Genomic DNA, 13483 nt, shown 5'->3' with positions numbered 1-13483 from the left:
GTGAAAGCCCTCCGAAAAAAAAAAAAGCCCTAATGCGTCCCCCGCTGTAGTAATATTTCATTAGTGGCCAGGGAGCGAGCGCTGTGCCGGCCTGTTGAGCATGGCGACGCAGGACGCTAGTAAACGTAGTGATGAAAGAAACGGCAGTTATGTCTACAATACCTCCACTCACACACACACACACACACACACACACTCACGTCTTCCCTTCTCTCTCCTTTCACTCTTTCTCCATTTTCTGCTCTTTTTCCACCATTTTCTCTCTTGTTCTATCTACTACTTCCTCCGCTTCTTCACTTTTTACATCATCTTTTCACCTCTTTTTATTTCCTTTCAACCTTCCACTATCTCCTTATTTTCTTCAAACAGTCTAAGTAAGAACCTGCAAAGTTTAGGGAAATTGGAGTAATCAAAAAATTAGAAAAAAACCAGCTTTATTTGTCAGAGTATGTTTACGCATAGAAGGAATTTGACTCCAGTTTATCTTGAAAAGTTCACTAAGGACTCTCAAAAACTGGGCAAATTAGGAGAAAGTAAAGTTTGAGGGAAGTTAGTGTTTGTTAAATTAACTATTCATCAGTTCAAACTCCATCTCAAGAGTTTGTGGAAAGTTAAAAAGTTCCTAGATGGGCAAAGAACTAGAACTGAAACTGGTCTCTCTTTCTTTCCCTCTTTATTCCTTCTCCTTGAAGTCATTCTCTTTCTTTTCTCATCGCTCAGTGTTCCCTTCTAAATGCTTTCATTTTCTGCCTTTCCTCCACTTAAGTTGTCCATGAGCTCAGGAATATATGTATATTAAACCTACTGAGTCTCCCTTTGGTTCCTTGGCTGTAGTTCCTACTTTTCAACAGTCTTTGCTGAAACAGTATGAAGCACGAGCCCCAAGCCTTGTCTAAGTACATTTTAAAGAGGCTGATTTGACTCCAGTTTCTATTGAAATGATCATTGAGGACTCTCAAGAAGCTAAAAAAACTGGGCAAATTAGGAGAAAGTAAAGTTTGAGGGAGGTTAGTGTTTGTTAAATTAACTATTCATCAGTTCAAACTCCATCTCAAGAGTTTGTGGAAAGTTAAACAGTTCCGAGATGGCTTATTTTATTTAGAACTAGAACTGAAACCTGGTCAATTAAAGTTGAAGTAAGAGTTCAGAGAAAAGTTTTAGTTTAGTTTTATTCCTTCTTCTTGAAGTCATTCTCTTTCTTTTCTAATCGCTCACATTGTTCCCTTCCCTTCTAAATGCTTTCTCAACACCTTTTCTCTTTCCCTTTTCTCTATCATTTTCTGCCTTTCCTCCTACTTTAGTTGTCCATGAGCTCAGGAACATTTTTATGTTTGGTCTGTAGTTCTTACTTTGTAACAGTGTCTGCTCATAGAGTATGAACTGAAGCAGTGAGTGTTTAGTGAGTGGTAAAGCATGAGCCACAAGTCTTGTTAAAGTAATCAAGCCAACAATTGAGCCTTATCCCTCACTTTACATGCAATATAATACAAAAAAGGCTCCATCTTCCTCTTTATCTTTATCTTCCACTCTTTTCTTTCTCTCTTTCTTTATCTTTGTACTTCCTAGTCTCTTTTTCTTACACTTCTCTATCTCCAATGATTCAAAGATTATTTTATTTTGTGTTACCTATATACCGAACCAGACCAGAGACCTGAATGTGCGTCTCTCCTTCCTCCTCAGTGACTTGTAACTATGGAAACGGCGGCTGCCAGCACACATGCGACGACACGGACACGGGGCCGGTGTGTGGCTGCCACCAGAAGTACGCCCTGCACTCAGACAGCAAGACCTGCATCGGTGAGTGACGAAACCAAGAAAAGTTACAGAATGAGGGAAGGAGTTGGTGGGGTTGTGGGGAGGGGGGTGGGGGGGCGGGTTGGAGGGGGTTTAAGTTGGCAGATAGATCCCCCCCTCCCTTCCCCCGGCCTCGTCTTATTTAAACAGCGAACACAAAAGAAGCAGGGAGCTGTAGGCAGAGAGAAACTACCACATGAGCACAATTACAGTATATTCACATTCAGCACAGCACTGATTTCTAAATACAATCAAGACTGACAGTGTGGAGCAGCTGCAATATCCTGCACCCATTCTCTAAGTAGACACAACCCCACCAGAACCAGAACCAACACCAATAGCAGCTAATGCAGAGTGAGCAAATAGTCCATTCATTATTCTTTTAACAGCATTTTTTAAAATAAGCATAAAACTAAATCATTCCCCACAGTAGTTGGACAGATTTCATAATTAAACAGTAAGTTGAACACTGTGGAGGGGCTTTTATTGCCCTCAGCTAAGACTCTCAGGATTACAAACAGATTCTGCATTGGGCGGACTGACATACTGGCAGAGCAGAACATTCCAAGCTAGTCAATACTTAGCAGAAAGTATCTTAACCCTTACATACCATTAAAGTTCAATTTGACCCCATTTGACATTTGTAAAAACACCTGAACACCTTTTACCCTGAAATTTGGTGACTTTTCCTAAAGTGGCCCAAAAAGCAAAATGCATATCTTTTGTTGTATAGGTGCTACAAATTTGTGTCCATAGTTTTAATAAGATAGTAGTTATGAGGATTTCTTTTTATGATGTAGCAGTGAAGACTGATGACTCTAATGGTTATACAATAAACTCCACAGCTCATTTTCACTTTATATAAAATACATTTCCATCATTATTGCTATGTTATATTTTCATGTCTTAGGTAAAATAAGACATGATATTGTGTGATGTTTTTTCTCCACAAATGAGTGATGTAAAAGCTAAAAAAAATACACTCTCTCTGCTCTCTGAAACATGAATCAAGGTTTAATCACATTTATTGATCAGTCAGATCGACTATTGATGCTTTCTAAACACATCTGTGGTTCAACATTTGGTATAAACACTTTTTATGAGAGGATTCTTAGACAGACTGTGTAGAATATGAATGGTATGTAAGGGTTAATGACTGACTGGTGGGTTTATAACATTGTTCAACAGCCTTGGAAAATAAAACATTTCATATAATTAAAAAAACAAATTAAAAATTATTATGTCATTTTGGACAACCAATGAGTCACCAGAGCGTTCATCTTTATTATCCAATGGCTGAGAAAGAAACAACACAATTTATTCTGAGGCTTCCTTTTGTTTATGAAATTGCAGCAGATAGTGAGTAAAACAGGATGTACAGTCCCTGCTACATCCTGAAGGCATATAGAGAACACACAAAAACTACCATCATTAACAGTAACAGTCTTGGTGTAATGTGTTAGAAAGGAAAATTCATTGATACATTCATCATGTGTAAAACTGAGCGAACCGGGCCTGCAACCAGCACACACGCTCATATGTTCACTACATATGACTGTGAGCTGAAATGTGCCTCCACATCCCGCATCCCAACATAAAGGATATTAATTTTCATCTTGCTTTTTTCCTAATCAGTAAAGGATGAACAAGGCATTCCAGGTAAGTGGAGTTGTGCTTAACTCCATTTTTTTTTCTCCATTTGTTGTTTCTGCTGACATACATAATAGTTTGATCATTACTTCTTCTTTGCTCTTGTAGCCAGGTTACCGCAGCTCATTTTCAACCTGGATGTATTTTGTGTTAGTTAGTGTATGAAGCAAAGGCAGGTGTCAAGGTATTGATCGTTTATGCACAAAAAGTGTAATTGGTGCCGGTAAATTAGTCATTATATAAATCAAAAATAGTGCCCTCAAACCACTTCATTTCTAATATTAGGCTCTAACTCCAGAGGCTTAGGGTTAGAGTTAGGGTATTCAGTTATTGTAGCAGTAAAAACTGAGGTTACAGATGATTGTGTTTAATCCAAACATAAAGGAGGACTCAGAATGTTAGTGCCAACCTACATACGCCCTTATATTACTGAATCCATTCACCCTTATTAGTATTTTGCAGCATTGTTCTGTTTTGATGCTACAGTGGACATTGTTTCAGAACTCTTTGTTTGTTTACCTGGCTTCAGATGACAGGCTGCACCCATGCTGCCATGTTGTGCAAAATCAACAAAAGCGGTCAGGTCACGCACCGACTAAATGGGTCACTTGGGTTTCATAAAGTTTTATGTTGATGTTGGATAATGGAATGCAGATACATTCAATGTTTTTTGGCTGGAAACAGATTTGCGTTGGAAGGATTCATTTTAGGGTATTACTTAATAAAGTGTGCACATAACATTTCAAACTTTTTACACCTGACAGCTGCAGGGCTCAGGTAATAGCAGCAGTAAGCAACTCTGTTCAGAAATGCTAATGTATAAGATATGAGTGAGTGTATCCTTAAAGGTAGTTACTGAAAAATGCTGTACCTCCTCTTTACTGCTGTACAGACAAACATACAAATGTGTTTATTTAAACTGCTGAGAGTTCTTCTTCAGTTTGGTTCATCAGGATATATGAGAGCAACAGTGGTTTGTTAGGAGTAAGGACAAAACCCAAATCAGTTACAGAAAACAATCCAAAAATCCAGGATTTATGAGTATAAAGCGATGGAGTCAGACATCTGATAGCCAGCATTTTCTCTAACTCTGAAAGCTAAGCAAAACAAAATGAACCAAAAAACCCAAACCACAGTCTGGACTAATGTCTTATTTGTCTATTTTTCTAAGTGTTCCGAATGGATCCAAAACAGCAGCAACGTTGTTCATAGCAGCTCATTCTGTACAGAGATCATCTGAGGCTGGAATCAGAACTTGTTTAGACCCCCCCCCCCCCCCCCCCTCTGCTGCCAGAATCTCTACCTGGCACGACGACAGGTCACCAAATCCCTGTCCAATTAATGAGCTGCTGGGAGTGCATGTGACTTTTTTGTTTACAAGATCTGGTTCATTTGTAATTAGTTAGTGTAAACCTTAATAAGTCAACTTTTCCATATGGTTTAACCCTTTATCGGGCCAGTAGCTATATTTGGCAACCCCATGCCTCTCTGTGAGGTAGTAGAACCATGTGGATTCTTATATATAGACTTTTTGGAAACTGTTTTACCCTAGACCAGGGAGGAACCATATATGGTAACTCCACTAACCTTGATTTGCAACGTAAAAATTAAAAAAAGTGAAAAAAGTCAAGTAACATCCCCTAATAACTCTCTAGGGTTGCAATTGAGTGTACTATAAAGGGTTAAACCAAAGAAAACAACATTAAAGTGTGATGTTACTCATTGTTACGTGTAAGATTGTGAGATTGTAACCGCTTGCCTGAGTAGAGGACACATCAAGTTCTCTCATTCCTGACTGAAGTGAGAAACATCTCATGTCAGCGCTCATGACGCTCAATTATCTGATGTCATTGTGATGTTCTGTCCTGCTGTGTTGGAACACTGGAAACACTTCTTCCTCTGACTCCCTCTATCTCTCTCTCTCCCTCTCTCTCTCTCTCTCTCTCATCCTTTTGAGTCGAGCGGATGGCGGTAGCTGCCGCTTATCAGCTGATAACCTTTTTTCCTTTCCAGCCGCTCCGAAGAAGCAAAACACACGCACCGACAAGGAAAGTCGGCAAAGAAGACACAGAACCCGAGCGGGAACCCTCCTCTCTCCCTCTTTTCCCAATGTCTCGTGTCTTTTTTTTTCCTCCTCTCTCACTCTTTCTCTCTTTGTCTCTCTTCATATGAAAGAACGGACCTCTGTGTCTGTGGTCCGAGTGTCCCAACTGCTTTATGGGCCTACCTTTTTTTTTTTTTTTTAAAAACCCACCCTTCCCACCCTTCCTTTTTTTTAACCCTTTTTTCTATGTAGCGCTATCCCTCTGCTCCTCCTCCTCCTTCCTCCTTCCTCCTTCCTCCACCCTGCTCCTCCAGCTTTCTGGTGATAGTACCTGATTGCCTGTCTTGTCTGAGCATCCATGTAAAAAAACAAAACAAAATAAAAATCAGGTGATTAATCCTCAGTTGCACAAGAGGAAAGAGTGACTCTGGGTGGGGCGGGAGGGTGGCGGGTGGGGTGGAGGGGTCGTCAGCCTCGCGATACAAAAACAGACGTCTCAATTGCAGCCTGATCTTTAGGTAAAAAAGCTCCCAGGAAAGCAAACCTAACTACCTCCTCCTCTCTCACTACCTCTTCATCTTCCACCTCCTCACGAGTCCCCAAAAAGCCAAGAAAACACCAAAAAAATGACCTCCATCACCATCCATCAGCACCCCTCCCTCCCTCCCCCTTTTTTCTCTCGCTCCGCACCCCTCAATAGAGAGGCACCGCTCACCCTCGTTCAACTCTTCTAACATCGCCTATATTCCTCCTGCATGTGTCCGTTTGTCTCTCTCTTTCACTAATGTGTCTGCTGTCTGTCTGCTTGCCCAGCTGCATGGGAGAGCCTGCACTGCATTTTTATGGTTTCCCTTTTTTTTCGTTTTCCCTTTATTTATTCTGAAGTACATTTATTTATTGTTGTTGTTGTTATTAGCGACCCTGGTCCTGATCCTTCTGTTTCCTTACAGTGCCTTGGGTTATTTTATTTTTAATTTTTTTTTACCATTCTCCTCCTAGCTGTAGTAGTGTAGAGTGGTTTAACTACCCCCCCCACCCCTGCCTCCTCGTCCTGTGTAGGTCTGGCTCTCTAAAACCCCCCCCCCCCCCCCCCCCACTCTCTCTCTCCCTGTGGGCCTCCGACCACCACTCACTCAGTCCCATAGACTCTTTAGGAGCGAGTGGCTGGGACTCCTCTCTTCCCACCCCACCCCCCCACCCCTTCTTCTCAACCTGTCTTACACATCCACCCCTCACTCACACACACACACACACTCCATTTCACACGCTCAACCAGGCCGACACTCAAAAGCATGCACTGTGGTACACACACACATTCACACAACCACATTTCACCTGTTAGCCAAGCACTAGAAAAGCCTCCATTCATCCACCGAGTGTACTTCAGAGAGTTCTCCACTTTGTCCATCAAGCGCCAGAGAGAGAGAGAGAGAGAGAGTCAGAGAGAGAGACAGAGAGAGAGACAGAAGGGACATTAATTACCCCACCCTCATACACCCCCCCGCCTCCCCACACCTCCATAGGACTGTGTGTGTACATCAAAAGCCGGTCCTTTTGCGGCAAGTGGCACCCATTCACAGAGAGATGCTCATTCACTACTCCTAATGACTCAGGCCCCAGTGAAAGACCACCTCCCTCTCCCAGCCACCCCCCCCCCCCCCCACACCCAACCGCCCTGACTCCCGTCGTCAAACTCCAAACTCACCGTGATCTCACCTCCTTCCAGAACCATCGCCCCCCCCCCCCCCCAAACCCCACCATCTCCCCGCTCACCTACCCCCCCCCCGCCGCCCAGCTTCGGGAACGTGGTTTTTCCAGCGTTGACTGTTAAAGCCGGTTGTGATATGTTCCATAGACAAACAGGCAACCAGCGCTGCCCCCAGACTACTTTTTTTTACTCTGCATGCCCCCCTCCCACCCCCCCTTCAAACCCCATTTCTCAATGTGTGCACCCCCCCCCACTCCCTCCTCCCCTTTTCCTCCCTCATATACCTCTCCCATTGTGGGCCATGAGGGGACTGATTCTCTCTTCTTTCTCTCTCTCTGTTCCGACTCTGATCATCATTTCTTGTCGATCATCTCGTTTCCTCGGAGCATCCTCCTCCTGTTGTTTGACCCGTTGTCCCATCACCCTTGATGCTCCTTCTTATCGTCATTGTCACCCCCCTTTCTTCTCTGTGCCCACATTTGTCTTGGAAATGTTGGACATGGACATGTGCCCCCCCCCCCCCCCTTCCTCCCCTCTCTTTCTCGTCTTCCTCCTCCATCCTAACGCGAGGGAATCATTGCTGACACAGTGTGGCTGTTTGATATGGAAACATGGATATGACAGAAACTCCATCGGCGACACCAGCAACATCAGCATCAAATTTTTTAAAAAACCCTTTAACGTACACCCCAACCCCATTCCATCCCTAAAACCCTGCACCTCTAACTATCTTTTTTTTTTATTTACTTTTTCCATTTGTAAGCCCTGATCCTCCTCTTTTCCCCTTACCTTACCTGCCTACCTACCGCTTCATTTTGTAAGCTACACACTGATACTGATCATTTTCATTTATTTTGTTTTGTTCTTTTGATTTGCTCTGGGGGAATTCATCATTTGTTTGGGGATTAACACTCTAACAGGGATTTTGGCGCTTCTTCATCGCTTCTTGCTTCTTGGCTTTGGTTTTTTTTGCTCAAACGCCAAGAGGGGCTGAAGGTCTGGTCATTTGGGCTTCTCATTAACCTGCTGCTCACTGTTTGTCCCCTTGTCACTTGTGTTTTAGAGAAAGATGAGGCTGCAATTGAGAGCTCTGAGTTCAATGCCACGTCAGTAGCTGATGTGGACAAGCGGGTGAAACGGCGGCTACTTATGGGTAACTCTTTTCTTCCTCTTTCTATGTGTTGCCATGGCGCTTGTGCTTGTATCCCCGACTCTACTCCTCTCCGTTTCCTCCTCGTTCTCCTCTCTCTGTCTTTTATTTTGTTTTAATCTTTTTTTTTTAAACAAAAAAACCTTTGGTGCCCACTGTGTCTACTCCCACAGTCACAGATTTGTGACTGTATCTTACGTGATGAAAAAGGAGTAAAAGAGGTCGCTGTTTTCCTTTAAACCCTTCCTCCCTAACTCTACCTACCAAACTTATGGATGGTTCTTAGGTTTTTTCTCAGTGACTAACATTTACTTTCTTACTCCAGATGTTTTTATGTTTCATTCCCCTCACTTCTGAGAACTCGTGTTACAAACAGGATGCTTCACTAGCAAAGGGAAACCCCTGAAAAGGTTGTAGACCCAACTTGCCCAACGATTACAGAGCTACGCCATCAAAGTTTTTTGCGTTGAACTTTGTAGAATATTCTAAAAATCAAGATTTCTCAGAAGGGACAGTTAAAACGAGGAATAAAACACCAGCCCCATGCTATCCCTTCATGCTGGTCACAGTCCTTGTTGAAGCCAGCATGACTGGACAACCCTGTGACCAAATGGATATTTGTTTCGTAAACCTTTTTCATTGTGAAGTCATTCAAATCACATCAACCCTCGTTTTATTTAATCATCAGGTGTGTCTTTTAAAACTAAACCATGTCTGTTCTTTTGGTGGGATGATTGCAAGTGAAACATGATGTTGAAATACCCTAAAGAACCCCTTGGCATCTTTTGACTACGTATTTGGCACCGCTAGTCAAACCTGATTCCTACCAAAAATACCAAGGGATAGCCATTAATGAAAATTAGTATCAAGGATTCTTCCCCTTATAAAATAAATAGCAGGCTAGGATTCGGTTTCCGAAGGACTGAACCCTACCACTCCTTGCTTTTAGACTTTCCGACCGTTTTTTAATGAATGAATTCATGTTTTGACCTGATCAATCGGTCCCAGATTCAAATGGGTGATTTGATCAATTCCTGAAGTACTACTTTCTTATCCTCCTGTTTTGAACTTAACCTTTCTTTTATTTTCTATGACAGAAGTACATCAGAAATCCCTCCCGCCATCTGGTACTCTAAACCTATGTGCTTCACAGTCTATAGGTTATTAAACTATGTTCCATACATACACACATTTCATTTCAGCAGGTTCTTGCCAGTGTGGCTAGGAGGAAGAGCTGAGAATATGGTTTTAGGGACACTTCCTTGTCCCTCTCCTACCTCTCTGTCCTTCTTTCTCCTTTCCCAATTACCTTTTAACCAAATATTTTATTTCTCCTCACTGGCTAAACCCTGCTTCACCCCCTGTTGTACCAGCATGTCAGCTGTCCTGATGGCGTTCCAGTTGTGACCTGTAGTGTTCCAGGTCTACCCAATTGTATGTCATATACAACCCACTGGGATTACATGGAATGTCCCAACTGGGGTTAAAATGAATTAAAAACTGTCTCTAAAAGGAATAAAGTTTGAAACAAAATGAAAAGTCATCCACTCATGTCAGCTAAACCTCTGTTGAAGTTGGATATTTCATTACTTAAATGCAGTTTGGGTGAATCCAACTGAATTTCATGAGAACTGCACATCATTCTTTGCAACTAACTAAAACAGTGTGTTCAAATTTGCAGTCAGCAGTTGTAAATTGATCTTAGCAGTAGACATTTAGTCTCACCATGTCTTAAAAATAAAATCAAGTTATGTCAGTATCACACACGTTGTATTTAGAATTGATTGACATGGATGAACGTGCCCTGACCCTAACCATAACCCTAACCCTAATAGTAAGACCTTAACCCTAATTTATTGTAACCCTAATTTAATGTAACATTTCATGTTTGAGTCAGTTTTGAATATGCACGTGTGCCTCTATCATGCCTATGTGCATGAATGAGCACGTGGAGAGGTTGTGGAGAGCACAGAGGCCCCACAAGTGCTGCAACTGGCACAGCCTGAACAGCATCAGTATGTTAGATTTGACACTGCTATCATTTTGTCTGCTTCCTTTGACACGCGGTGCTCCTGTCTCTGCCCCCACTGCCGTCACACAGCGCACACAACACACCGGTCAAGACAAATGGAACTGCAGCCGAGGCCCTAACGAAAAGGTGCTGCCGAGACGAGTCTAGAGACATGAGAGATGGAGGGAGGCCGAAAAAAGGGGGGGGGGCACGGGTGACTCAATGAAAAGTCATTCTGAGCTATTTCGTGATGTCGGTAATGAATAAATATCAAAATCAGGGGCCAGGTGTTAGACACATGTGTGCGAAGTATCAAAAGAGAGACTCAGTGGTGCTACAGTGGCTGTGGCCCTGGATTCCAAATAAACCATCACCCCAGGACAGATGAGCTGTGTGTATTTGTGCATATGTGTGTATGTAGTTGTATTCATATAGTGTGATTCCAGGCAAGGGCGACGTATGCTGACTGACAGCTAATTTAGGTGCCCATCAAGGCGCAAAAGGGGATCTTGTTGAGGCACTGAAAGCCGATCATGCCTGCCCCTCTCACCTTTTTACAGCAGCGCAGCAGTTGCTGTTACTTGGCATGATGCTTTAGTATACACAGTGCACATGGTTCTCTCTCCTGTGCTCTCCAGCTTTAATCAATAGAACATGTGTCCTCCTCTAACGGAAACAGTTTGCAGCGGTCAGCGTTTCCGTGCGAGGAGTGTGACAGACATGTGTATACTTACTGTCTTTCCTCTCATTCCTGTGACCCGCAGTGACATATTGTAATCCCTACAGATGAAGTTGCCTCTCTGTTCAGTCCGCAAAAGGAAAGCCTGTCTCTTTCTAACCTCCCATCCTCAGCAGATGGTGCGTCAACACCTGAAAATGTGGCCTATTCCTCTAATCATGGCGATTTCATGGTCAAAGCACTCAATAATTCATCCATATCATCTAAACAGGGCTAGATAGACTATAGTAAAATTCTGAATTCTAAAATTTTTGGACTGCTGAAATTAAATTCAAGTTCATTGCAGTTCTAAATTCATATGCTGACTTCAAACTTGCTCACCACATTGACACATTGAAGTAGTTTTATTTATCACCTGTTTCATCTGAGAGAGAAAAAAACAATTCAACATGTTCAACAAAAATGTGAATTGTAGTTACTGACTGCATAATCATCATTATTCATTACTTATTATCTTGGCATCACTGCCCTTATCTTTACAACTCAACCGTTTGGTCAAGCGTGTTTTTAGAAAAAAATCACTTATAAAATTATTTCAACATATATAATGGAATATCATTAAATGTATCATTTTAACAACAATGAATGATCAGAAGGTTTTTATTTTATAGTAAATGGTCAATTTTAATTACGTTAGCTAGCTTCTCTACCTGTAGCATAAAACGACGATTCAACTGTTTGGTAGAGCACATTTAAAAAAAAACTAATTGATCATTATTAGACTTCTTTTTGTTGAATCAAGTTACATAATTTTGTTCAGTGAGATATCTGAAACTATAATATATCAAAAAAATGTCCTTATCTTTGAAAATTCCACCAAAGCGTGTCAACATGTCTGGAGTCAGTTTCCTCTTTCTCGCTTCCTGTTTGGAGGCAAACTGGAAAGATATGCTACTGAAAGACAAAGTGACATCTAGTGGATTTTTTTAGCATAACGCAACTAAACTGAGTGGTAGAGATGGCTCGATTAGGTTGAGTTAACACATTTTTCAATGAGATGAAGTGGTTCAAAATGTACTCTACGAAAAACAGTTGCACAGAACATTAAAGGGTTAAATGAATGCCTTAAAGAATATTATAAGATTTTGCGGATTTTATTATAATCGTCTTTCATGTCAAGAGTTAGATCGAGAAGATGGATACAAACTCATAACATTCAATATCAAGCTATAGCCAGGAGGCAGTTAGCTTAGCTTAGCTTAGCATAAAGATGCAAGTAGGAGATAACGGCTCTGTTCAAAGGTAACAAAATCTGCCTTACCAGCACTTGTAAAGCTCACTGATCGCTCACATATTCTAACATATCTTGTTTGTTGGTTTTATGGGGAATTTCATAACCAGTAGCTTCCTGAAGTCCTGTCACCACCTTAAGGTTATCCTGGCAAACAAGACTCTAATGAATAACTGTGCTTTGCCAAGATAGACTGTTGATAAGTGATCTTTGGAGGTGCTGATTGTATGATATGGTAAATTGTATTCTATTACCTTCAGACAGAGCCAAGACCACAGCTTTTTGTACTCTTGGCAATTAAGCGAATAACCATATTTGAAAATATTACCACAATTCATTTTTCGGAATCCCTGCTGCAACAGAAGTCCGAGAATATATCAGTGTTGAATGTTAAGAAAACAAGTGAGAATGTGTTTTGAAAATGCCAAGTAGTATCAGTAGTATTACTGTGTTTAATGTTTTAGTTATTATAGCACATAATCAGAAGTTAATTATCCTTTTTCTCAATTTTACCCTCGACTTAGTGAACAGTGACAGCAGAACATGCAGCAACTATTGTAGGTCTGGTGACCTACAAAATTGCTTAACAGCAATTGGGCCAAAATATGCTCCATCATTCATTCACACCTGCACACACAAACTAGTCTATAGGACAGAAGTATGCAGGGTTAGATAGAGGGTGTAGAGGCTTGGAGAGGGGGCAGAGTTGGGGGGGGGGTTATAAGGGGTTGTCCAGCACATCAATCAGGCCCGACGGTGTGTCTGTGTTCCCGCGCTGAGTCTGGCCCTGGGGCTGGGCGTGGTCTGGAGAGAGAAGGACTGTACTCACCCTCAACTAATGATAGGGCCCAGTGTACTCTGTATAAATCACTCTGACCCATAAACACCCCCTCCACACACACACACAGCACGTCTACACACATGCACACACACAAAAACTTTCATCCGCAAAGACTGTATGCACCTGTGCAGGGCGGGCAGACCGTGAGACAATACTACACTCTCACACACACATGCATACACACTTGACATAGACCTGAGCTGGAGCGCAAAGCGGACAGGGGTTTGCTGTTGTACCCTACAGGGCCCATCAGACAGGCTGCCTGGATGATGGAGTGCCTCTGCTTCCAGGCTTCCTTCCTCTTTGCTGTTTTTC

General features: G+C 42.1%; 1 protein-coding gene across 3 annotated transcripts in view; it reads left to right on the top strand.

Annotated features, from left to right (window-relative positions):
* Positions 1 to 13483, top strand: part of scube1 (signal peptide, CUB domain, EGF-like 1) — a 113435-nt gene that overhangs the window by 67814 nt on the left and 32138 nt on the right. For 2 of the 3 annotated variants that reach the window (XM_053313919.1, XM_053313918.1), the window contains exon 6: positions 1681 to 1797. In XM_053313919.1, coding sequence (XP_053169894.1) covers positions 1681 to 1797 — 117 coding nt within the window. Of the gene's footprint in view, positions 1 to 1680; positions 1798 to 8259; positions 8350 to 13483 lie in introns of all 3 variants that reach the window. The other variant, XM_053313917.1, reaches the window with a different exon arrangement.

This window comes from Scomber japonicus, chromosome 23, assembly GCF_027409825.1.
Source record: "Scomber japonicus isolate fScoJap1 chromosome 23, fScoJap1.pri, whole genome shotgun sequence".
In the NCBI taxonomy this organism is placed as follows: Eukaryota; Metazoa; Chordata; class Actinopteri; order Scombriformes; family Scombridae; genus Scomber; species Scomber japonicus.
The sequence above is the reverse complement of the archived record's forward strand: the minus strand, read 5'-3'. Positions and strand labels throughout refer to the sequence as shown.